Source organism: Scyliorhinus torazame, chromosome 25 (genome assembly GCF_047496885.1).
Source record: "Scyliorhinus torazame isolate Kashiwa2021f chromosome 25, sScyTor2.1, whole genome shotgun sequence".
Lineage (NCBI taxonomy): Eukaryota > Metazoa > Chordata > Chondrichthyes > Carcharhiniformes > Scyliorhinidae > Scyliorhinus > Scyliorhinus torazame.
Genome location: NC_092731.1, coordinates 12,122,478 through 12,148,661, shown reverse-complemented (window position 1 = coordinate 12,148,661; position 26,184 = coordinate 12,122,478). Strand labels below are relative to the sequence as shown.

Here is a 26,184-nt window from a genome sequence, read left to right as displayed (position 1 = left end):
GACAGAGTAGTGAGGAGAAATTGCCTCCACTTGGGAAAGGATCGAGAATGAGGGGGCAGATTTAAAGTGACTAGTAGAAGATGCAAAATTGACACGAGGAGAAACCTTTTAACGTGTGGTTAGGGTTTGGAATGCACTGCACGAGAGTGTGTTGGAGCAGTTCAACGTAAGCATTGGAAAGAGGTTAGGCTGTTATTTGAAATGGAACAATGTGCAGGGTTACAGGGAGAAGGCAGGGGAATGATTGCAGGCGAGTAGTTAATTTGGAAAACTGTTGCGGACATGGGCCAAATCGCCTCCTTAACTTTGAGATTCCACAAAAGGACAAAAATGTGCATAAACAAACATATAACCCTAACCCTAATACATGAGGGACAGAGCTAAGAGGACAAAAACAAAGTGTCCCATTTTACTTAAAATTCTGTATTAAGAGCTACCGTAGATATACACAGGCAGTTCGCCGCTTACCACTTCTGTTTACATGTCTTTTTTTCTTAATTAAAATGGGACATTATCCTTCCTGTCTATTGGGCTTCAGAGATTCTCAACATTTTCAGAGACGCAACTGAAAAGCCTCCTGGGTACAATTTGTTGGTTAACGTTCCGGTGATCAATATTTCCAATCGAACAAATTCACTTCATATGTGACCGAAGCACATCTAAGTGAACGAGAATTACTGAAGGTTTGGACGGACTGGTTTTATTCCAGAATTGGGTATCATGTGATCAAATGGGCAGCATGGTAGCATTGTGGATAGCACAATTGCTTCACAGCTCCAGGTTCCAGGTTCGATTCCGGCTTGGGTCACTGTCTGTGCGGAGTCTGCACATCCTCCCAGTGTGTGCGTGGGTTTCCTCCGGGTGCTCCGGTTTCCTCCCACAGTCCAAAGATGTGCAGGTTAGGTGGATTGGCCATGATAAATTGCCCTTAGTGTCCAAAATTGCCCTTGGTGTTGGGTGGGGTTACTAGGTTATGGGGATAGGGTGGAGGTGTTGGCATTGGGCAGGGTGCTCTTTCCAAGAGCCGGTGCGGACTCGATGGGCCGAATGGCTTCCTTCTGCACTGTAAATTCTATGATAATTCTACGAAATGCTTGCGGCATTTTGCAGAGTTGTGTCGTCCCCCCCCCACCCCCACACCACAGCTTTCCTTTGGTGAATTATTGCAATCGGAAGGGTTGACAGATTTGATTGACGTTTTTCCTTAATTATCAAGTATTGCGATAGTGAAAGTGGGAAATTTTCCTCATTGGGTATTGTACGATGAAGGATAAAATGTTTTTCTGAAGAAAAAGCTTTTCTGATTGGAGGGCTGTGACTAGTGGTGTTCCGCATGGATCAGTGCTGGGACCTTTGCTGTTCGTAATATATATAAATGATTTGGAGGAAAATGTAACTGGTCTGATTAGTAAGTTTGCAGACGACACAAAGGTTGGTGGAATTGCGGATAGCGATGAGGACTGTCGGAGGATACAGCGGGATTTAGATTGTTTGGAGACTTGGGCAGAGAGATGGCAGATGGAGTTTAATCCGGACAAATGTGAGGTAATGCATTTTGGAAGGTCTAATGCAGGTAGGGAATATACAGTGAATGGTAGAACCCTCAAGAGTATTGAAAGTCAAAGAGATCTAGGAGTACAGGTCCACAGGTCACTGAAAGGGGCAACACAGGTGGAGAAGGTAGTCAAGAAGGCATACGGCATGCTTGCCTTCATTGGCTGGGGCACTGAGTATAAGAATTGGCAAGTCATGTTGCAGCTGTATAGAACCTTAGTTAGGCCACATGTGAGAGTATAGTGTTCAATTCTGGTCGCCACACTACCAGAAGAATGTGGAGGCTTTAGAGAGGGTGCAGAAGAGATTTACCAGAATGTTGCCTGGTATGGAGGGCATTAGCTATGAGGATCAGTTGAATAAACTCGGTTTGTTATCACTGGAACGACAGAGGTTGAGGGGCGAACTGATAGAGGTCTACAAAATTATGAGGGGCATAGAAAGAGTGGATAGTCAGAGGCTTTCTTCCAGGGCAGAGGGGTCAATTACTAGGGGGCATAGGTTTAAGGTGCGAGGGGCAAGGTTTAGAGGGTGTTGGTGATCATATCTCATGCCGATGACAAGCGCGCCATAACAAATACAAACGTGAAAAGACGTGAGGAGACTCCCAGACTCAGAGTCCCAGAGTCAATGTGGATTGGAAACGTTAATTCTGTTTCTGTCTCCGCACAGATGCTGCCAGAACTGCGGAGACTTTCCAGCATTTGCTGTGTGTGCCCCACACAGGCTCTCAGAAATAATGGACAAAAGACAAAGGACAATTCACCGTCAAAACAAGGGAAATTGGCCACTTTAGGGATTAAGATTATTCATGAATTTTTGGTTATGAGTGAAGTCGGGGAGGGTAGAGTGGGGCAGGGGAAAGGAGGGTAGAGAGGGGTAGGGGAAGGAGAGTAGAGAGGCGGAGGCGGAAGGAGGGTAGAGAGAGGTAGGGGGAGGGTAGAGAGGGGTCGGGGGAAGGCGGGTAGAGAGGGGTAGGGGAACAAAACAAAAAAAAAAACCAAAAAAAAAATGATTAAGAGTGAGCTGAGGTTAAGAAATGTCTTTCAATAAAGAGTTGTTGGAAAACGGAGCTTTCTGTTCGACACTTCGATCGAGACACCGGCCACTTAATCTTTTAAGGCTGGGGTTACAGATGTGGCCAGTACTCTACCCAAATCTCTACCCTGGTCAAAAAGCTATTTTTCCACACTCAGCACCTACTGTCTCAGTTCACAAGTAATTAAATTGTGGAGAATTGTGATCCAAATCCACACAAATATTTTCTCCTACAGAGGTCATTAAACAGCGACGAAGAACAAAGACCCTGACTGGCTTTCCTGTCCCAGGTTGAGATCAGTAGTCAAACAATTGTGGAAGGAAACCGGAGCGCCCGGAGGAAACCCACGCAGACACGGGGAGAAAGTGCAGACTCCGCATAGACAGTGACCCAAGCCGGGAATCGAACCTGGGACCCTGGAGCGGTGAAGAAACAGTGCTAACCACTGTGCCACTGTACCACCCACAATACTGGATACTTTCCTTTATTAGTGAGGTACAGAAAAGAGCAGGCTGGTCGATCTTCCTTCGACTCAGGGAGGGGCCTGGAGGACTGGGAAATTGCAAGCATTGCTCAAAAACAAAAAAAGGGTGCAACGGTAAGCCCAGATTCTACAGGCCAGTCTGTTTAACTTTTATGGTGGAGAAACTTCTAGAAACAATCAACTCGGGACAAAATTAGTAGTCACAAGGACAAATGTGGGTTAATTAAGAAAAGCCATTCTAGATTTCTTTAAGAGAAAATTGTGTTTAACAAACTTGGGAGTTTTTTTTCTTAATAAAGTGGCAACATTGCTATTGATTAGGGTAATGCTGAGGACGAGGTGAACACAGACTTCCAAAAGGCATTTGAAACACGACAGCACAACAGACTTGTGAGCACGCTCAGGGAATAAAGGGACAGTGGCAATATGGACACAGAATTGACGGAGTGAGGAGAAACAGAAAGTAGTGATATTTTTGGGTTGGAGGACGGTTTGTAGTGGAGTTCTCCAGGGGTCAGCGATGGGACCCTTGTTGTTCTGGATATATATTAATGTTCCAGACCTTTATGTACGGGACATCATTTCAAAGTTTTCAAATGGTGAAAAAAACAACGAGTAGGTAGAACTTCAAAGGGACACAAGAGGAAGTTGGTGGAATGGGCGGACAGGTGGCAGATGCAGCTCATAGAAAATAGGAGTAGGCCATTCAATAAGATCATAGCTGACCCTCTATCTTAATACTGTATTCCCAATCTCGCACCATACCCATAGATGCGTTTCGCATCTATAAATCTATATTCTTAAATATACTGGAACGCGTTGCCAGGGGAGGTTGTGGAAGCAGATACATTAACGGCGTTCAAAAGGCATCTTGACAAATACATGGATAGGATGGGTATAGAGGGTTACGGCACAAGGAAGTGCTGAGGGTTTTGGCAAAGGGTGGTAACATGACCGGTACAGGCTTGGAGGGCTGAAGGGCCTGTTCCTGTGCTGTATTGTTCTTTGTTTATTCACCGACTTGGCCTCCAGAACCTTCACTGGCAGAAAATTATTTAGGTTTGTCACTGTGAAGAAATCTCTCTCCATCTCAGTCCTAAATGGCCTACCCCACATTGAGACTGTGGGCCCTGGTTCTAGACCCTCCAGTCAGAGGAAACAACAACCCTGCATCCAGTCTGTCCAGCCCCGTCAGAACTTTATACGTTTCAATGGGATCCCCTCGCATTCTTCTGAACTCCAGTGAATATAGGCCTAGTCGACACAATCTCGCCTCATTTAACAATCCTTTTTATTTATAAATTTAGAGTACCCAATTAATTTTTTCCAATTAAGGGGGTATTTAACGTGGCCAATCCACCTACCCTGCACATCTTTGGGTTGTGGGGGCGAAACCCACACAAACACGGGGAGAATGTGCAAACTCCACACGGACAGAGACCCAGAGGGGGGATTGAACCTGGAACCTCAGCGCCGTGAGGCAGGAGTGCTAACCACTGCGCCACCGTGCTGCCCTCCTCATTCAACAATCCTGCCATCCCAGGAATCAGCCTGGTAAACCTTCACTGCCTAAATGATATCCTTTCTGGTTAAGGAGACCAAAACTGCCCACAACGCTCCAGGTGTGCTCTCACCAAGGCCGTATACATCGGCAGTAAGACATCCTTCCTCCTGTACTCAAATCCTCTCAGTGAAGGCTAACATACCATTTGGCTTGGCACTTGCTCCACCCTCTTGCTTGCTTTCAGTGATTGGTGTACAAGGACACCCAGGTGCCTTTGTACATCAACATCCCTCAATCTATCACCACTTAACTAATACTATGCCATTCTGTTTTTCTTACCAGAGTGAAAACTTCACACTTTTGTACTGCATCTGCCATCTATTAGCCCACGCAGTCAACTTGTCGAAATCTCCTTGAAGTCTCTTTATATCTTCCTCACCACTCACATTCCCGCCAAGTTTTGTGTCGCCAGCAAATTTGGAAATATTACATTTGGTTACCTCATCCAAATCATTGATATATAGTGAAAAGCTGGGGCCCCAAGTACTGATCCCTGCGGTACCCCACTGGTCACCACCTGCCAATCTGAAAAAGACCCATTTATTTCTACTGCTCCCTGTCTGTTAACCAATTCTCAATCCATGCCAATATCTTACCCCAATTGCATGTGCTTCAATTTTGCATACTGACCTCTGCCGTGGGACTTTTATCAAAAGCTTTCAGAAAATCCAAATACACCACATCCACTGCTTCTCCCTTATCTATTCTACTTATGTTCTCAAAAAACTCCAGTAAGTTTGTCAACAATTTCCCCTTCATAAATCCATGTGGACTCTCTAATCTCATTAATTTTTTAAAAATATATTTAGAGCTAATTTTTTTTTCTCCAATTAAGGAGCAATTTGGTACGGCCAATCCAGCTACCTGCACATTTTTGGGTTGTGGGGGTGAGACCCACGTGAACACGGGGAGAATGTGCAAACTCCACAAGGCCAGTCACCCGGGGCCGGGATCGAACCCGGGTCCTCGCCGCCATGATGCAGCAGTGCTAACCACTGCGCCACCCATCCCATTGATATTTCTTAGCGTCTGTTATCACATACTTCATAATAGACTGCAACATTTTCCCCAATGCCGATGTTAGGCTCACTAGTCTATAATTCCCTGTTCTCTCCCTGTCTCGTATTCTAAATAACTCAATGCAAAGTAGTGTGAAACTCCTAATTTTGGAATAACCTGGACAAACAGTATAAAATAAAGAGTTCAGATCGAAAATAGGAGCAGAGGGACCTGGATGCATATGTGCATAAATCATTGAAAGTGGTAGGAGGCGCCACTGTGCTGAGGACGCGGGTTCGATCCCGGCCCTGGGTCAGTGCCTGTGTGGGGTTTACTCATTCTCCATGTCTGTGTGGGTCTCACCCCACAACCCAAAGATGTGCAGGGTAGATTGGTCACGTTAAATTGCCCCTTAATTGAAAAAAAAAAAGAATTGGGTACTTTGAATTTATTTAAAAAAAGGTGCTATGACAGATTAAGAGAGCAGTTAATAAATGTACAGAATACTGCTATTAATAAAACTCAGGATAGAGGACAAGAGCAATGTGGTCATGTTGAATTTGTGCAAATCACTAGTTCACCCTTTGCAGGGTATTACGTCCACTTCTGGGTGCCGCACTTCAGGAGGTGCAGAAAGATTCTTCAGAATGGTTTCTGATCGATCCCGGCCCCGGATCACTGTCCGTGTGGAGTTTGCACATTCTCCCCGCGTCTGCGTGGGTTTCACCCCCACAACCCAAAGATGTGCAGGGTAGGTGGATTAGCCGTATTAAATTGCCCCTTAAGTGGAACAAATGAATTGGGTACGGTTATGGGCCAGGGTTTAGAGAATCCCAAAGTGTATCGTGGAGTTCATGACACACAACTTTTAGTAGATCGTGGTAATGGGGAGCACACGGGCCTACTGTACAGGTGTGGTGCACCAGAGAGCCACAGTACTTTTAAGTTAAAACAATGTTTATTTATGCAACCAGTTAACACTTTGTAAACCCACAGTAAACATCTTAACAACTATCAACACCAATAAATCCCCCAAAGAATACAGTACTCTATAAGTAACTCTTAATCTTTCCTTGCAACATCCATAAGACAAAAAGAACCCTCTTTACAGAAAGACATCAGGTTTAACTTCACTACTGAGAACAGTTACCACTTTGAAATCACCAAATGAACATTTATAAGCTTGCAGAGATCCATACACATCTTGCTGTGACTGCAGCGTCTCCAAAACAAAACTAAAACACACCCTGTAGCTGCAAGCCCAAAGCGAAAGTAAAAGCTGACAGACAGCCCAGCTCCACCCACAATCTGACATCACTGCAGTAACACCCATTTCTCAAAGGTACGCCCACTACAGCTATTCTGTAAAAAACACCCATTTCTTAAAGGTACTCTCACATGACAGTACTCTAAAAACATTTTTTTAATGAAGACAGATTGGAGAAGTTAGGTCTGTTTTCTTAGAGAAAAGAAGGTTGAGAGGAGATTTGATAGAAATGGTCAAAATCATGAGGGGCTTGGACAGAGTACATGGGGAGACACTTTTTACATGCTTGAAAGGATCAAAAACAAGAGGGCACAGATTTAAAGTCATAAATGCTAGCCTAGCCAGCGATGCCCCACATCCCATAACAATTTTTATAAAGTATAGTTCACCTCCAGCTGTGACTTTGACGTGAGAAAATAGAGAAGTAAGCAATTTTGCAAGGATTAAAACCAGGACTGCTTTGATAAGTCACTGTACCTTTCCCATGGAAGTAATCCTGATAATATCTGGCTCCTCGATCCACATGCTCGATGCTGAAATGCTTCAATCTTTCCTGGCGGAGCTGCCTTTCCTTCGGAACCTCGAGCTCGGAGATGCTTGCATTTGTGCAGTATGGGTTCCAAACCACCTTTGGAAATCCACCTTCACAGCCAAGGCCCAATCTTGCATTCACGCTCGCTTTCGACAAGCTGATGTTGCGCTCACTGCATCCACCCGTTTCGTTGCGGAAATGAGGGCAGTTGAGGAGCAGATCGTTGCAGTTGCTGTCACCGAGATCAGGCTCCAGATTCTCTTTGCCAGTCACCTCCTCGGTGCTACTAAAGTTCGAGTCCAGGCCGGCCAGGGCGAGAGACCGAGATACAGCGAGTGAAGCAGCAGATGCAGCTGAGGCACCGGTTGTGGTGTTCCTCCGATGAGGCACATAGTTCCTATTGCTCACCACTTCATTGAGGTCAAACAGTATACTCTGCACATCAAAATGCCCAAAGCTCTTCTGACAAACCCATGGTTTGGTGCTATCCTGGGACCGACTATCTTCGTGGTCTGAGCTGGATCTCCCCGACTCGTGCTCGCTTTTGCTGCTGCGCAGTTTCTTCAAGATCGATTCGCCACTTTCGCTCCGAGACTGCTTTTTGCGCGATTTCTCCCGGTCTTTGTACATCTTGGGCTCATCCCGCGGAGATGACTCACTTCGACTGTCGTCGGTCTTGCTGCTGCCCGCAAGGTTCAGACTGGAGGCCATGCTCACATCAGCCCGAAGGAGCTTCTTCAGGTTCTCTGGCGCCGAGCTCCGCTGATCAATCTTCTCATTTTTGAACTCTTTCAGCATGTCAAAGAAGCTTTCAGAAGACACCCCGTGAACGTCGATGGATGAAGTGCTACCATATTCCCTCAAGGGTAGCATTCCATTCCCTCTATGCTCTAGGGCTCCTTCTGCGTCATGTTCATTGAGGGTAATCTCACTGTTACTTCGAGCTCTCAGTGGAATAAACATTTTGGCTGGAGACCTGGGCCAATCAACTTGGAACTCCACTTCCTTGGACTTTCGAGGTATATGGTGCAGGCCACGGGCCTGTGAGGCATGGGAAGTATTTTCATAGTTTGGGCAATATTGCCCGCTATGAAAACCTCCAAATTCAGTGTCCACCATGGGTCTGTCCAAGTCCCTCGCAGAACCTAATGCAGCATCCTTCATGACATCGCGCTTTGGAGGCCAGTCTGCGATTCGAGCTCGGACTCCCATTTTTGGCATGGCGGGGGTTGAACTCGCACGGGGCGCATTTTCACCTGCAGAGCAGACGTTCCCATTCGGGACCCTGAATGGAGATGCATAGTAATCACAAGTGTTCGTACCTGCAAGAATGTCCACTCCGCCTATGACAATCCCACCAGCCTCCACCGTTTCATTCTGAACAGGCCGATAGCTTGTCATAGTCTATTAACACTCTGGCTCACTGGGAGTAACAGAAAGGTCCCAGTCATTTCTTTCACAGCTGGAAGCTGCTCATTCGAGCTTAAAACACAAGTAATTTCAGTGAGTCAAAATGTAATTAAGGAGCAGCTCTGCAATATATCTGGATCTGAAGTCTCCTTTTATAATTCCATGTTGCCCGCATGCTTAATTATTTTGCAGCATTAAAAAAAAAAAAGGTCATGTGGAACACCCAGAATCGGAACACAGTAGTTGGAGGCGGCTCAGTAATTCCAAATATATTCCTGACGCGTTTCAACACATTTACAGAAGTGTTGCATTCGGTACCAGATGGTGATCACAATCATCCTGTAACAAGAACAGAAAATATAAATTACTGATTTATACTTAAACGTAACCATATTATAGACAACTCAGAAATCCTACAGTTTCACTGCACCACTGATTCGCATTTAGGACTGACCAGGGAAAATCGGGGATGGGGAACTTTTTAACCAACCAAAGAGTCGTTAGCTTACGAGAAGTTACCAGTGAAGCCCAACATACATGGATATGAGCTCAGTTGTGAGAAATGAGAGATTGAAGCAATAATGAGTAGGTGGGATTGATCCAACCAAACTAAATGAACTTTCAGCCTTTGCCAGATCTAAAAACTCTAATTAACTACTCACAGGGACTTGAAGTATCTTACCACACATCTTTGCAAAAGTACTGGAGGAAACTTGTGGAGGCCAACTTTCCCCAGTCTTTAAGATTTTCATTGGAAATGTCATTCCAACAATTGTTTAATTGGGGATGAAATATTGATGCACTGTCTCAACATTATTATTTCCCTGCGTTTTGACCGTCACAAATTGAAACTCATCGAAAACAGTTACCCGACTTCTATCCTTATTTCCTATGCAGAGACACAAAAATCCTTCCATATTCCAAAATGGCTGCTCCTTACTCCTGTAATCCTGAGCTCTGGTACACTCACCCCAAATCCTTCCCTGCTCAAGGCCTACCTGGGATACGCCCTCGAGAAGGTGGTGATGAGCTGGCATCTTGATCATAGAATTTACAGTGCAGGAGGCCATTCGGCCCATCGAGTCTGCACCGGCTCTTGGAAAGAGCACCCTACCCAAGGTCAACACCTCCACCCTATCCCCATAACCCAGTAACCCCACCCAACACCAAGGGCAATTTTGGACACTAAGGGACAATTTAGCACGGCCAATCCACCTAACCTGCACATCTTTGGACTGTGGGAAGAAACCGGAGCACCCGGAGGAAACCCACGCACACATGGGGAGGATGTGCAGACTCCGCACAGACAGTGACCCAAGCCGGAATCGAACCTGGGACCCTGGAGCTGTGAAGCAATTGTGCTATCCACAATGCTACCGTGCTGCCAAAACGCTGCAGCCCATGTGGTGTAGGTACACCCACAAAACTGTTAGGGAGGGTGTTCCAGGACTTTTGCCCAATGGCAGTGAAAGAACAGTGATACAACAACCAAGTCAGGATGGTGTGCCCCTTGGGAGGTGCTGGTGTTCCGATGCACCTGCTGCCTTCGTCCGCAGAGGTTATGGGCTTTGAAAGATGCTGTTGAAGGAACTTGGGCAAATTGCTGCAGTGCATCTCTTAAAGGGTGCATACAGCTGTCACGGAGAGACAGTGGAATGAAATGCTTAGGATGGTGGATAGGGTGTCGATCAAGCAGCTTAGATGCAGTCGAGCTTCTGGAATGTTTTTTTGGTCTCGAGGCTGGCAATTTTAAATTTGCCCGTGTCATTGACAGTGAGAATAGTTTGTCATGGGGCAGTACTCATGATAAAGCATCTCCAGATTCAGACTAGCTGTTACTTTTGTGAGCTGATAGAGCCATTATTATAGCGGCTCTTACAACGAGTGGAGGGTATTCCATCACATTCCTAGACTTGTGCTTTGGAGAAGGAGAAGGGGAATCAGCTGGTGAATTATTCGCTGCAGAATTCCCAGCCTCTGACCTGCAACAATATTTAAGTGGCTGGTTCAGTTAAGGTTCTGGCCAATGGTAACCCTACGATGTTAGTGGTGAGGATTCAGTGATGGTAGTACTGTTGAACATCAGGGAAGGTGGTTCGATCGGCCCTTGTTGGAGGCAGCCATTGCTTGGTGGTTGAATATAGATTTGACTTGTACTTCACTGAGCAGCATCCAGTTATTTCTGCTTTTCATAGAATTTGTAGTGCAGAAGGAGGCCAGTCGACCCATCAAGTCTGCACCGGCCCTCGGAAAGAGCACCCTACTTAAGCCCACACCTCCATCCTATCCCCGTAACCCCACCAAACCTTTTGGACACTAAGGGACAAATTAGCACGGCCAGTCCACATGACCTGCACATTTTTGGACTGTGGGAGGAAACCCACGCACACACGGGGAGAGAAAAAGTGTAAGCCGTACACAGACAGTCACCCGAGGCTGGAACTGAACCTGGGACCCTGGCACTGTGAGGCAACAGTGCTAACCACTGTGCCGCGCAAGTGTTGTGTGTTTTATTCAAGGCAAATGATGATAAAATCGTGGGCAGGTGTTGGGGGTGAGGACAGGCTTTTACAATAAAACTGCCAAACTGTTTTACTATAATAATGGAAGAGTAGATATTTCTTTGTTGTACAAACAAATTTAGCACCACACAATACAACTTAAAATTTTCAAATACTGGTTTCTTTCACCCATTTCCTATTCTATGGTGCTGTGATGGACATATTGAAAATTGGGTCTTTCTTGATTGTTCTTTAGTCAAACAGGCAAGGAAAGATTCCCCAAAAGCCAGTTGTACAGTAGCGCAGTGGGGGAATGGTCGTTGACAGAGTTGAACTGCGCAAGTAGATAAACACGGGGGCAATATAGAAATGGCTCAAGTAGCCATAGTGTTTGTCTGATACAGTATGCTTCACTTAATTCATCATCATAATGGCTCTTTCAGCTCCCAAAGGGAACAGCGTGGTCAGAATCTGGAGATACCTTCCCCTGGGTATCGTCCATGACAAACGATTCTCTCACTATCCATAACCCTGACAAATACAAAACCACTGACCTCGCGAGACCCAGCGGTATTAAAGATCCTGGGGAATGCAGGTTATGTGAGCAGCCAGCGATGAGGCACTTCCTGCACTTGGCAGCTTTGTGCATGAATGTAATCTCTCACGACAGAAGCACACAGAAAGAACCAGCTACTCGCCCATTCCCCAGCGTGCTCGGGACAAACATTGACTGAATAAAAAAATTAAATCTATTTGGAAATAAATTGAAGTGAGATTCTTTGTTACGGAGCTACTCGGGCAGCACTAGTGGATAGCACTGTGGCTTCACAGTGCCAGGGTCCCAGGTTCGATTCCCCACTGGGTCACTGTGTGCGCGGAGTCTGCACGTTCTCCCAATGTCTGCGTGGGTTTCCTCCGGGCGCTCCGGATTCCTCCCACAGTCCAAAGACGTGCAGGTTAGGTGGATTGGCCATGATAAATTGCCCTTAGTGTCCAAAAAAGGGATAGGTAGAGTATTGGGTTATGGGTTAAGCGGGTCGGTGCAGACTCGATGGGCCGAATGGCCTCCTTCTGCACTGTATGTTCTATGTTTTATTTGTTCCAGTAATGTTTGAATGAGGCATGCACACTCTGCATCAGAGTAAGCAGACACCCAACAGGATCAGAGCAGAAGTGACAGCGAATTGCAAAGTAAAATCAGGAATGGTGGCGCATATATATATATATACTGCGGTCTCCGAGCACTGCTCTCCCGAAACTAAAACAAGGAGGCAGAAGTGTCTTGGGTCAAGTCCAACATTATAAACCATTCCTGCCCAAAGTCCACAGGATGCAGTGGCTGGAAGCTGAAGACCTAAAAGGTCAAATCCTTATTTCGAATGCTAGACCTCTGCAAATCACCAACATATCTTGTGCCTTGGATGTCCCCTGATCAGACGAGTATGTATCAGGGTATTGACGTTATACAGAACGCTGCATCAAGACACTGCATCCAGAAAGTGACAGGTGGGCAGCACGGTGGCACAGTGGGAGCACTGCTGTCTCACGGCGCCGAGGTCCCGGGTTCGATCCCGGCTCTGGGTCCGTGTGGAGTTTGCACATTCGCCCCGTGTCTGCGTGGGTTTCACCCCCACAACCCAAAGATGTGCAGGGTAGGTGGATTGGCCGCGCTAAATTGCCCCTTAATTGGAAAAAATGTTGGGTACTCTAAATTTAGAATTTTAAAAAAAGTGACAGGCAGGAAAAGACCAGCCGGCCCATCAAGCCTGTCACACCACAACAGTCAGAGAGTGTATCACAACTATCGACTTCCTCCCTTCCTCTCCCAAGTGTAACCTCCTGGGAGATTCTTTTTTTTAATAAAAAAAGCGAGAGGTCAGCATGAGACACAGCAATATACTGAACGCAACCGAGTGACATTTAAGGAACTGAAGCATAAATTAATTTGTCTTTAAAAATCAACAAAGCCTAGAATTCCAAAGCTCAGAGACTGGATTTCCTAATCTGCCACCAAGAGAAGGGGTTAATGATATGGAGACCCCCGCCCCCCCCCCGCCCACAATCTGACTCAACAAAGAACATGTGCCCTCAAGTTTTCTGTTGACACAATCTCATGACTGCCTTATTCAGCGGCAGCAGAATCGATTTACAGGAGATCTGGTTTTGAGATTGTTATAAAAGATGTGCAGGGTACGAGAATTTTTCAAATGCCGGACTCATCGTAATTGTTCTGTTATGTACTCTGGGATAACACAGGCTGCAACTCGATGCAGCTTTGACCAAAAGATACTCCAGACTTTGAAGTAAGTTCAATGTGATTTATTGAACCATTAGCACAGTTCTCTATGAGTTTGACGCTCCTGCTAAATTTGCTATAATAACTCAGTCTAACTAACCAGTCTGCTCTAAGCCATGCGGTGGGTGTGATGCTTCTGATCTGTCCCTGTCCTATTCTCTATGTGTCGCCTGTGGAAAGAGACAGAGCATGTGTGCCCTGTCCTTGTATATGGGTTGTGTAATGCCCCCTTGTGGCAGTGTCACCTCTGGGTGTCTTGACTGCCCATTGGTCGTGTCCGATTCTATGTGTTCATTAGCTGTATGTCTGCATGTCATGACGTCTCCGGTGCTCCCTCTAGTGTTTACTTAGTCGTAGTGTATTTACATTAACCCCTTGTGTATTTACAGTGATGCATATCACCACAGTAATGGAGGAATAGCCAGACTGTCAATTACAGGCCAACTGTCTGGCTGAATTTACATTCGTTACACTGCAGTTGTAGACCAAACGCTAGACTCCTGCCAAATACACTCAGACCAGTGTGGAATGAGCTGCAACAATAAATCTAGCATCCATCCACATTTCCCTGAATGGACCACCACAAGGCAGCCAGTCTTCAGAACACACACATTTGATTTGGAAGGCCAGAAGCAGTCGAGGGAACAAGATGTCTTTTGGATCCCAGTGTGTACAGTTCCAGCATTAAAAAAACAACATGCTGGAAATACTCATATCAGGCAGGATCTGCAAAAGACGCAGAGTCAACATTCCGGGTCATGGCGACCTTCCATCAGAACTTAGTTAGAAATGTAAGTTAGCGCATCCACCAGCTTGAAAATGCTTGCATTTTAAAAAAAAACAACAACTGTGAAAATCCCCCAGTCGCCACATTCCGGCACCTGTTCGGATACAAAGAGGGAGAATTCAGAATGTCCAATTCATGTCTTTTCGGAAATTGTGCGAGGAAACCGGAGCACCCGGAGGGAACCCACCCGGAGAGAATGTGCAGACTCCGCCCAGACAGTGACCCAAGCCGGGAATCGAACCCGGGTCCCTGGATGTACAGTGAGGCAGCAGTGCTAACCACTGTGCCGCCATATTTCGATTTAGTTCTGATGAAAGGGAATCTCGAACTGAAAGGTTAACTCTGTTTCTCTCTTGGGAGGGGGGGGGGGGTATATGGATGGGCGGGGAAGAGGGTTTTCCTAGGGGCACTTGAAAAGGAAAACATAAACATATGGGAGAGTTACTATGTGCGGGAGGAACCCATTGTACAAGTTCTGTATTATGTTGGATTGATATGTTTATGTTTTGTTTTGTTCCTTCACTTTTTCTTTTCTGTTACGGGGGCGTTTAATTGGTTAAACATTTTTGTTGGGAAAACTTTGAATGAACATATTTAAGAAAAAAAAACTCTGTTTCTCTCCACAGATGCTGCCTGACCGGAGTATTTCCAGCGCTCAGATTGCCAGCATCTACAGTTATGTTGTGTGTTAAGGTGTGTTGGACAGTACAAGTGGATAGCACTGTTGCTTCACAGCGCCAGGGTCCCAGGTTCGATTCCCTGCTGGGTCACTGTCTGCGTGGGTTTCCTCCGGGTGCTCCGGTTTCCTCCCACAGTCCAAAGACGTGCAGGTTACGTGGATTGGCCATGATAAATTGCCCTTAGTGACCAAAACGTTTAGGAGAGTTTATTGGGTTCTGGGGTTACGGGGATAGGGTGGAAGTGAGGGCCTAAGTGGGTAGGTGCAGACTCGATGGGCTGAATGGCCTCCTTCTGCACATAGAACATGCTCTATGTTCAGCATCAATATCGTAAATAACACGTGTACAACCCCATCACACCTATGGTACATTATTTAATGATTAGGTATTGTCTCTGAACATCATCGGGAAGCTCAATCACTGCTAAAGGACTTGTGACCCCACCAACTGAACCCAACAGAGTGGGATCCATGTCTTTCTGAATGAAGCAGGGTTGGGAAAAGTTCAATTCAGTTTCCCATGGGCAAAAGCCCAAGTCCAAAACAGCCACATTAGGACAGGGCGAATGGGAACAGCAATACCACATTCAGAGCTGTCAACTCAAATACCATCAAGCATCCAGCTAATGATCTAACTGAGAGGGTTTGCGAGATCAGTGAAGAATGTTCGATGCTAATAAAGCTGACCAATGGCAGCACCTGAATACACAATCCACTCCGTACACAATGCAAAGTGCGCAAACAGAGCCACGGGAGTTTGAGAGGGGCAGAAAAGAAATGCATCAGTAAGTGTCATGCTGTGAGCAGCTCCACAGCTGTGTGCCCGCTGTGGAAACACCCTCGGTTTCATTACCGAAAACAACACACTTTTTCCCTTCTGAAGACTTTTCAAATTGATTACCGTTTCCAGTGACGAACAAAGATTATCCCCATGCTGCTCGCGCCCACCCACCCCCAGTGCCACGCCAAACATAATGACCGTTTCAATGGTTCACAAAGGCAACTGGATCAGGGGTTATGGGGAGAAGGCACGAGAATAGGATTGAGGGAAACAGATTAAACATGATTGAATGGTGGAGCAGACTCGATGGGCTGAATGGCCCAAATCTGCTCCCGTGTCTTATTAATAATAATTTTTGTCACATGTAAGCTTACAGTAACACTGCAATGAGGTTACGGTGAAAAGCATAGGGTCATATGCGAGTAAAATATGGGCTAAAGATGCAACCTATAACCTGGGCCTTGTGGCAAACGGAGTTAAATGGAGTGAAGGAGCAGCTACAAAGCAACCAGGTTTTGTATCAATACAAGGAGACCTTTTTAAAAATAAATTTAAAGTACCCAATTCATTTTTTCCAATGAAAGGGCAATTTAGCTTGGCCAATCCACCTACCCTGCACAAGTTTGGGCTGTGGGGGAGAAATGGCAAGGCAGCACCTTAGCACAGTGGTTAGCACAGTTGCTTCACAGCTCCAGGGTCCCGGGTTCGATTCCCAGCTTGGGTGATTGTCTGGGCGGAGTCTGCTCGTTCTCCCAGTGTCTGCGTGGGTTTCCTCCGGGTGCTCCGGTTTCCTCCCACAGTCCAAAGTTGTGCAGCTTAGGTGGATTGGCCATGCCAAATTGCCCTTCGTGTGAAGGGGTCACGAGGATAGGGTGGAGGTATGGGCTTAGGCAGGGTGTTGCTTCCAAGGGCCAGTGCAGACTCAATGGGCTGAATGGCCTCCTTCTGCACTGTAAATTCTATGATCCATGAACCCACGCAGAACGAGGAGAATGTGCGAACTTCACACGGACACCCGGGGCTGGGATCGAGCTGGGACCTCAGCGCTGTGAGGCAGCAGTGCTAACCCACTGCACCACCGTGCTGCCCAATACAAAGAGATCTAAATGGATGGCAGCAGATATCGGTCATCATTTGAATGTCAGAAACTACAGAACTAATTCCAGCTTGGAGTCATAAAATTAATATAAAAACAAAGAACGCAAATGGGCACCTAAACAAAACAAAAGAGGCCACAAACAGGATAACACAGTGAACCACCCTAAATTGAATACAGTGCTTAAACATGAAGCCAATTTTAAAAACATTTAAAACGGGAGCCAGGGGACTTGCTGGAGATTGTGGGATGCAAGGTTTAACGAGCATATATAATTCATCAGTCACTCCATAGAATTATTTACAGCACAGAAACTGGTCTTTCAGCATAACTAGTCCAGGCCAGTGTTTAAACTGCACTGGAATCTCCTCCCAACAATTGATTCAAGCACTGGGAGGGGGTCTGCAATGTTATACCCAAGAACTTCTTCGTGGGTCCTTGCACTAGTTTACCTAGGATTTTGGTCAATCTTCCTTTGGAAGCTAGATGGTTGATTCAGAAAACTCCAACAAAATTCTCTCGGGACGTGAAGTGCACGTATCTATCAGAAAAAGGGCAAGTTCTTTCACAAGTCAATGCACCTGGGAATACTGCAGTAAAAAAAAAACCCTGAAACATGTCACAACTGCAAGTTTCTTCTTGCCGTTTCTGACACGGATGTGAAGCACCCTGCCACACATTTGTCGGATTGTCTCAGCACTGATTTTGGTAATCCTACTTTCCCACAACTATTAAGCAATGGCTGGTGCTGACAGATGTCTGGCGATTGGAGGCAGCGCAGTGTATAGTTATCTTTCTGCTGCAGGCCAGTGCAAACCTGCTTCCAAACGTTGGACAATGTGAGTCAGTGGGCTTACAGCAGTTCAAGTTTGAAGGAGAGACAATATGTCGTGCCAACTCTCTCAACTATTTACACAGGAATAAAAATCAGCGACTTTTGTCTTTTTGTTGGGAGTTAAAACTGAAGCCCAATTCATCGAGATGGCAGCTCTCCAAGCTCCAGTGTGGCTTCTAAAATAACCCTACATTGTACAGAAAAAGGCAGTGTAGGTTACAACTGGCATGTACTCCAAATGATCAGCTTTCACCTCCCATTGCTACCTCAAACTTGGGTACGCAGTTTCACAGGCTGCATACCTCTTGATGGCTCAGTCTAATGGCTCAGCTACATACATGAGCCCAGCTACCATTGATTTGGGATCCATCGTCCTACCGATCATCTGGCTGTTCAACCACAGAGGTCACCACAGTTAAGCCCAATGTTACCCACACTGACCAACAACACACATGCACACTCCAGCAGGAAGCAATCGGGAACAGGAATTCAGGTTAAGGCTGTGGCTCTAGCACAAGGCCACACAGGTCAATAGTTTTGCAGCTCAGTTGCCAGACAATGACTTGCCAGCCATCAGTCCTACACGGAGGCACATTTGTGCACAAAACAGAGACCTTATTAGCAACAAATTAATTTTGAAATGCTCTTTTCTCTGGAAAGAAAAAAAGTGTTTCTACATCAGCAATCTTTCAGCTGTCATCCTTTACATGGCAACCTTTTCCCACCAATTGCACGTATTTAGGTACAACAATTTTCTGCTGCTGTAATTAAATTAGACCTCAATTGTCTGTGTGCTGTACGAGATGCACCAGTAAACTCACTTCGCCGGGAGCTTGCCGAGCGTCAGGCGCTAGATCGCTGAGTACAGCTGCTGCTGGCTGATCTGCCCAGGAAACAATCTATTATGCTGTCTTTAATATGAAATCAGTGTCACACACACACACACAAAACGTAGTATTTTATCTATCGCCTGCACTTCATTCACCAAGTTATATTATCCGACATCTTTCAGGCTGATTTTTCCATATTTCACACGTTACAAAACAGAATGGAACTCACTGCTAAAAGAAAACCCCATAGTATTAGGCTGGCAGGGTCGGAATCATATGCTGTAAAAATGATAGATGAACAATGTAGTTAATTCTACTCGGTGATTGAGTTATTAACCACCTCGCCTAGTGCATATGCAAAAAATTTCAGCCAAATCGAAATTCTGAAGATCAGTTACATTATCCATAATTTAACAGCTACTACACTACATTACCGTGGAGAAAGCAGTTAGCTCACTACGCACATTGGAGCAAGATCAAGCATGCCACTGATCATTATCTATATATACAGATTAGTAGAAACTCTCCTGCTTCTCACCCAGGAACAATCCCCATTTGTTGTCCTGCTTTCTGAAAACAAAAGGCAATGTACTTCGCCAGGCTTTACGATGAATCCTCCACACACGCTGGCTGGCAAAGTAATGACTATGCCTCCTTGTGACATCCATCCACATGGTACTCCAGCTCAGACAGCGTTACACAAAAGTTGATGCATTAGAAGGGCAGTTAGTTTCAACCAAAGCCCAATTATTAACACATACACCCTGAATTGCCTGAGGAGACAGCTGGCAGGAAGCTTTACCATGTGCATGATGCATAATCAAAGAATGAAAACTAACTACGCCATTCATCTCTTTCGACCCTCCACATCCTGCGAAGGGCAAAGCCAGCGTGCAGGATGAGGATTGAGGCACTGGATGGGAATAGTTGGGCATGGACGTAACATCTGGAAAGATCCCAAAAGGTTAAAAGCTACAGCACTTGTATGAAAACATATCACAGCTTCGCAGATATTACCAATGGAAAGATCTATAAAGGGTTTTGAGAATACGAAAAGAACAGTCAAAGGACAGGGAACGGGGCAACATAGAACAATAAGGTTTTTAGCCTGAGATGCGGCAGTAATACAGACAACACTCTTATTCTGCAAGTCACTGCTGTGAGGCAGATCGAGCATAAAACCATTTTGCTCAACAAAGACGTTTCATTCAAGAAAAGATAGCAATAACCTTCTGACACCCGCTCAGCTGATCAGTAACTCCTTTTTGATAGAATCCTGGATATCGTCCAATAATTGGTTGATCAGGCAGGCCCTGCAGGAGTCGACGCTGAAACATGGTCTGTACCTCTCCAACTCAATAAGTTGGTGCCCAGAGCAACAGTGACAAGTACTTGAATTTGTAATGTGGAGTTCTGAAACTAAGTGAAAATGAAATGAAAATCGCTTATTGTCACAAGTAGGCTTCAAATGAAGTTACTGTGAAAAGCCCCTAGTCGCCACATTCCGGCGCCTGTTCGGGGAGGCTGGTGCGGGAATTGAACCGTGCTGCTGGCCTGCCTTGGTCTGCTTTCAAAGCCAGCGATTTAGCCCTGTGCTAAACAGCCCCTGCTTGCTAAACAGCCCCAGCTGGAGTAGGCTAAACAAATTAGTTCAAGCAGAATTAATCCAAACTTGGAACAACCTGTGGAACATTGGGGTTTAATGTCCAAATTGTCTTTGCGGGAGGGGAAATAAATGTACAAGTATTGTTTTTCCAATAAACCCGATTCAAGATGATCAAAATTGCCACAGGGTGAATCGAGGGGGAGCCGGGTTTCAGCCAGATAATGCAAGTATTCATCGTCACAAGTAGGTGACAAGAGAAGAGTTGAATCCCATTGAACAGATTTGTTCCATTCATTGGTTATAGACACTGTCCTTACCTTCACTGAGGATCTTGCTAGAAGGCAATTGCAACACCCATCATGGGAGTGTCCCTTTCAGAAAGGTTTGGTCTTACAACATGACTTGGAGCAGGGCTTCAGTGATGTCATTTGTGGGTGGAGCTGGGCTGTGGCTGTCAGGCGACAGGGGGTTTTAGTGTTTTTAGGTTTCAGTTTGTTGCTTTAGACTGCAGAAGAGTGTGGTATTATAGGTATTACGGTACCTGGTAGGCTAAAGTACCATTGGTGGAAACTATACGCTTTCTATTGGTTAGAATGCATGATAGCTCCGCCCTGCTAGGCAGGGTATAAGAACCAGTGCCGCCCCAGCAGCCTTCATTCTGTACCTGAGCTGCTGGGGGAAACATCTAGCTTATTAAAGCCTTCAGTTGGACTACAACCTCGCTTTAGTGGTCATTGATCGTGCATCAATTTAATAAGCTAGAATTTTAAGAAGAAAGGATGGAGCTCTGAATCAAGCCGGAGTGTCTACAACATAGCCCCCACGCGGCGAACTCAGCGGCAATCTTTAAGCACTGGCTGGCGTATCTCGGGACGGCCCAAAATGCACCCACGGAAGAGCAGAAACTGCACGTCCTGCGCTCAAGGGTGAGCCCGGAGATTTACACCCTCATCGAGGAAGTGGAAGACTTCGATGCAGCAATAGAGCTACTAAAAGGACACTATATTCGGCAAGTAAACCAGGTCTACGCCTGGCACGTCTTTGCAACAAGACGACAAACCCCTGGGGAATCACTGGAGAAATTCTACCGTGCACTCCTGGTGTTGGGAAGAAGCTGCAGCTGCCCGCAAGTTTCGGCGAGCGAACACACGGAACTCTTAGTCCGGGACGCTTTCATGGCAGGTATGCTATCTTCACAAATCCGCCAGCGTCTGTTAGAAAAGAACACCCTGGGTCTCAGGGAGGCATGGGCTCTTGCAGGCTCCCTGGACGTGGCCTCCAGGAATGCCCGCGCTTACGTTCCCGACCGCACGGCAGCCCCCTGGGCAGCGTGGAACCCTCCGCGGCCGACCCCGAGCCTTCCCCCATTCCCCCACAAATTTGCGCTGCAAGACGGCCTGGGAACCCCTAGGGGCCCCGCTGCTGCTTTTGTGGACAGGCCAAGCACCCCCGCCAGCGCTGCCCGGCCCGCGCATCCACCTGCAAGGGGTGCGGCAAAAAGGGTAATTTCGGGGGGGGGGGGGGGGGGGTATGCCAGGCCAGTGCGGTTGCCGCGCCGGTGGCAAATGCGGATCGCAACTACAAACATCTCCACGAGCCCCATGAGGCCACTGGTCGCCGCCATCTTCATATTCCAGGGCCACGTGCGGACCTCGGGCGCCGCGTTGGAGGGATGGGCGCCGCCATTTTGTGCACCCCCAGCCATGTGCGACCAATGGGAGCCGCCATCTTGGATGGACCCCCAGGACTCTCAACTGCTGCGATGAGCCTCGGTGACTCTGGATCAGTCTCGGCCTCAAAAACTCTCAACTGCCAAGACGACCGTATTCATCAACGGGCACGAGACGTCCTGCTTAATCGATTCTGGGAGCACGGAGAGCTTTATACACCCCAACACGGTAAGGCGCTGTTCTCTCCTCATCCACCCCATTAAGCAAAAAATCTCCCTGGCTTCCGGTTCCCACTCAGTGGAGATAAAGGGGTTTTGTGTCGCAAACCTCAGTCCAGGGAAGGGAGTTCAAAAATTTCTGTCTCTACGTCCTTCCCCACCTCTGCACGGCTACACTCCTGGGTTTAGACTCCCAGTGTAATCTTCAAAGTCTGACCTTGAAATTCGGCGGCCCTATACCCCCCCTTACTGTCTGCGGCCTCGCGACCCTCAAGGTCGACCCGCCTTCCCGGTTTGCGAACCTCATCCCGGATTGCAAACCCGTTGCCACGAGGAGCAGACGCTACAGTGCCCAGGACCGCGCATAATAAGGTCTTCTCCACGGTGGATCTCAAGTCCGCCTACCACCAGCTCCCCATCCGTACTAGTGACCGCAAATACACTGCTTTCGAGGCAGATGGGCGGCTCTATCACTTCATAAGGGTTCCCTTCGGTGTCACCAACGGGGTCTCGGTCTTCCAGCGCGAGATGGACCGAATGGTTGACCGGTACGGTTTACGGGCAACATTCCCGTATCTCGATAATGTCACCATCTGCGGCCATGACCACGACACCAACCTCCGAAAATTCCTCCAGACCGCTAAAATCCTTAACCTTACATACAAGGATAAATGCGTGTTTAGCACCAACCGCCTGGCCATCCTCGGCTACGTAGTGCGAAATGGTGTTATAGGCCCCGACCCTGAGCGCATGCGCCCCCTTATGGAGTTTCCCCCTCCCTCATTGCTCCAAGGCCCCGATACGTTGCCTAGGTTTTTTTAGCTACTATGCCCAGTGGGTCCCAAACTATGCGGACAAGGCCTGTCCCCTGATCCAATCCACAGTTCTTCCCCTGTCGATAGAGGCCCGCCAGGCCTTCAGCCGCATCAAAGCAGACATTGCAAAGGCCACGATGCACGCCATCGAAGAGTCCCTCCCCTTCCAGGTCGAGAGCGATGCGTCCGACGTAGCTCTGGCGGCCACCCTCAACCGTGGCCTTCTTCTCCCGTACCCTCCATGCTTCCGAAATCCGCCACTCCTCAGTCGAAAAGGAGGCCCAGGCCATAGTAGAAGCTGTGCGACATTGTGGAGGCATTACCTGGCCGGCAGGAGATTCACTCTCCTCACGGACCAATGGCCGGTTGCTTTCATGTTTGATAATGCACAGCGGGACAAGATAAAAAATGACAAGATCTTGCGGTGGAGGATCGAACTCTCCACCTACAACTACGAGATCTTCTATCCTCCCGGGAAGCTAAACGAGCCTCCTGACGCCCTGTCCCGCGGCGTGCCACCGCACAAGTGGACCACCTCCGAGCCCTCCACGAGGACCTCTGCCACCCGGGGGTCACTCACTTTTTCCATTTTGTCAAGACCCGCAACCTGCCCTACTCCATCGAGGAGGTCAGGACAACCACCAGGGACTGCCAAATCTGTGCGGAGTGCAAACCGCACTTCTACCGGCCAGAGACAGCGCACCTGATAAAGGTTTCCCATCCCTTTGCACGCCTCAGCATGGACTTCAAAGGCCCCCTCCCCTCCACCGACCGCAACACGTACTTCCTGAACGTGATTGACGAGTACTCCCGGTTCCCGTTCGCCATCCCCTGTCCCGACATGACCGCAACCACCGTCATCAAGGCCCTCCATAGCATCTTTGCAGTGTTCGGGTTCCCCGCTTACGTACATAGTGATAGGGGGTCCTCCTTTATGAGCGACGAACTGCGTCAATTCCTGCTCAGCAAGGGCATCGCCTCGAGCAGGACGACCAGTTACAACCCCCGGGGTAAAGGACAGGTAGAGAGGGAGAACGGAACGGTCTGGAAGACCGCCCTACTGGCCCTACGGTCCAGGAACCTCTCAGTCTCCCACTGGCAAGAAGACCTCCCGGATGCCCTCCACTCCATCCGGTCACTGCTTTGTACCACCACCAATCAGACACCTCACAAACATCTCCTCTTCTTCCCTAGGAAGTCCTCCTCTGGGACCTCCCTCCCGACCTGGCAGGCAGCACCCGGACCCATCCTGCTCCGGAAACACGTGGGGGCGAACAAGTCAGACCCGTTGGTCGAGAGGGTCCAGCTGCTCCATGCTAACCCGCAGTACACCTCCATGGCGTACCCCGACAAGACACTGTCTCCCCATGGGACCTGGCGCCCGTCGGAACCCCACGCACATCCCAGCCACCAGTCCCCACCCTCCCCTCCACCGCAGCACCTTACAGGAGAATCGGTCCTTCCCCCGGCCCCATCTAGGCCCCCGCCCACCCACCGACACCCCCCGCAGGCGCTCCCTTCCCAGGTCAACCGTTTTCCCCACCAGCGCCGTCTAGGGGTGCCGAAGCTGCCATGGAGATCGAAGCCACGCTCCCGGAGTCACAGACGCCCGAGCCTCCACCGGAGTCACCACCGAAGCTCCGACGATCACAGAGGACAACCAAGGCCCCCGATCGACTGATTGCTTCATTTTAATTGTAAATATAAACCATCAAATGTACATAGCTATCAGAATTGTAAATAGTTACTGAACACTGTACGGAGGTATTACGGCACCTCCATAACTAATTATACCATGTTGCCATGTTTTGTAGTTTCAGGCCACCACCCCCGCCGGACTCTTTTTTAACAGGGAGTAAATGTGGTATTATAGGTATTACGGTACCTGATAGGCTAAAGCACCATTGGTGTAAACTGTATGCTTTCTATTGGTTAGAATGTATGATAGCCTTTAGTTGGACTACAACTTCGCTTTAGTGGTCATTGATAGTGCATCGAGCAGCAAGAACAAAGAAAAGTACAGCACAGGAACAGGCCCTTCGGCCCTCTAAGCCTGTGCCGACCATGCTGCCCGTGGTAAACTAAAATCTTCTACACTTCCGGGGTCCGTATCCCTCTATCCCCATCCTATTCATGCATTTGTCAAGATGCCCCTTAAACGCCACTTTCGTCCCTGCTTCCACCACCTCCTCCGGCAGAGAGTTCCAGGCACCCACTATCCCCCCCCCCACCCGTGTAAAAAACTTGCCTCGTACATCTACTCTAAACCTTGCCCCTCGCACCTTAAACCTATGCCCCTTAATAATTGACCCCTCTACCCTGGGAAAAAGCCTCTGACTATCCACTCTGTCTATGCCCCTCATAATCAGGTCACCCCTCAACCTCCGTCGTTCCAGTGAGAACAAACCGAGTTTATTCAGCCGCTCCTCTGTGTTTCCCTGTTTTTCATTTTAAAGCTGTTGCAGTGAACTGAAACCACATTGCGTGTGGCAAACTGCCGTGGTAACTTTGAAGCTAGAGTTGCTTTCCAGAAGGAGTTTTGAATCTGCTGGTTGGAAACTGGATCAGAATCTCCAGGAAAGGACCAGTCCCATTCAGTGAGATTAGTGTGCTGGGCCACACCCTTGAAAGGGGTTTTGGTTTATTGGATTTTGTATTGAATTGGAACTGTTACTACGGGGATTCATTAAGAGTTATATACAGAGATTACTGTAGCTGTTGAGTTTTTTTTCCGTGTTTGTAATTGATAACAAATTCTTGCTGTGTTTTATATATGTTAACTACATTCTTATAATAAACTTTATTTTGATAAAAGCGCCTAGGAAGTCTGATGAATCGCACCAGAAGTGAAGGCTTTTGTGTTCATCCCCGCCAAATTCAACATAAAGGGTATAGGTCAGATGAACTTCATAATTGGAGTTTCTAAGCCCTGGCCCATAACACACCCAAGGCACAAAGTGAAGAACAGTATATCCCTCATTGGGCAAAAGGAAATTGTTACTCTGACCCGTGTAGTCCATTGCTCCAAATGGGAGTTGGATATTATGTCGATCAGTCACTGCACACTTGCCCAGAATATGATCCAGGCTTGCCTCAGGTCAGTGGTGTGCTGGAATGTTGAACTAAGGTGGTGGCCTTATTTCAGTTGGCCCCATCAGATATATTCTCACTTTTCCAAATAAAACTCTCGTTATGAAATGAAAATCGCTTATTGTCACAAG

The 26,184-nt window shown here is 47.4% G+C and overlaps 1 protein-coding gene across 9 annotated transcripts in view; it reads right to left on the bottom strand.

The window, feature by feature from the left end:
- Window positions 1-26,184, bottom strand: part of sipa1l3 (signal-induced proliferation-associated 1 like 3) — a 278,960-nt gene that overhangs the window by 111,460 nt on the left and 141,316 nt on the right. For 8 of the 9 annotated variants that reach the window (XM_072490004.1, XM_072490012.1, XM_072490013.1 and 5 more), the window contains one exon: window positions 7,385-9,188. In XM_072490004.1, the coding sequence (XP_072346105.1) occupies window positions 7,385-8,840 (1,456 nt within the window). In that variant the 5' untranslated portion in view covers window positions 8,841-9,188. Of the gene's footprint in view, window positions 1-7,384; window positions 9,189-19,883; window positions 20,068-26,184 lie in introns of all 9 variants that reach the window. The other variant, XM_072490005.1, reaches the window with a different exon arrangement.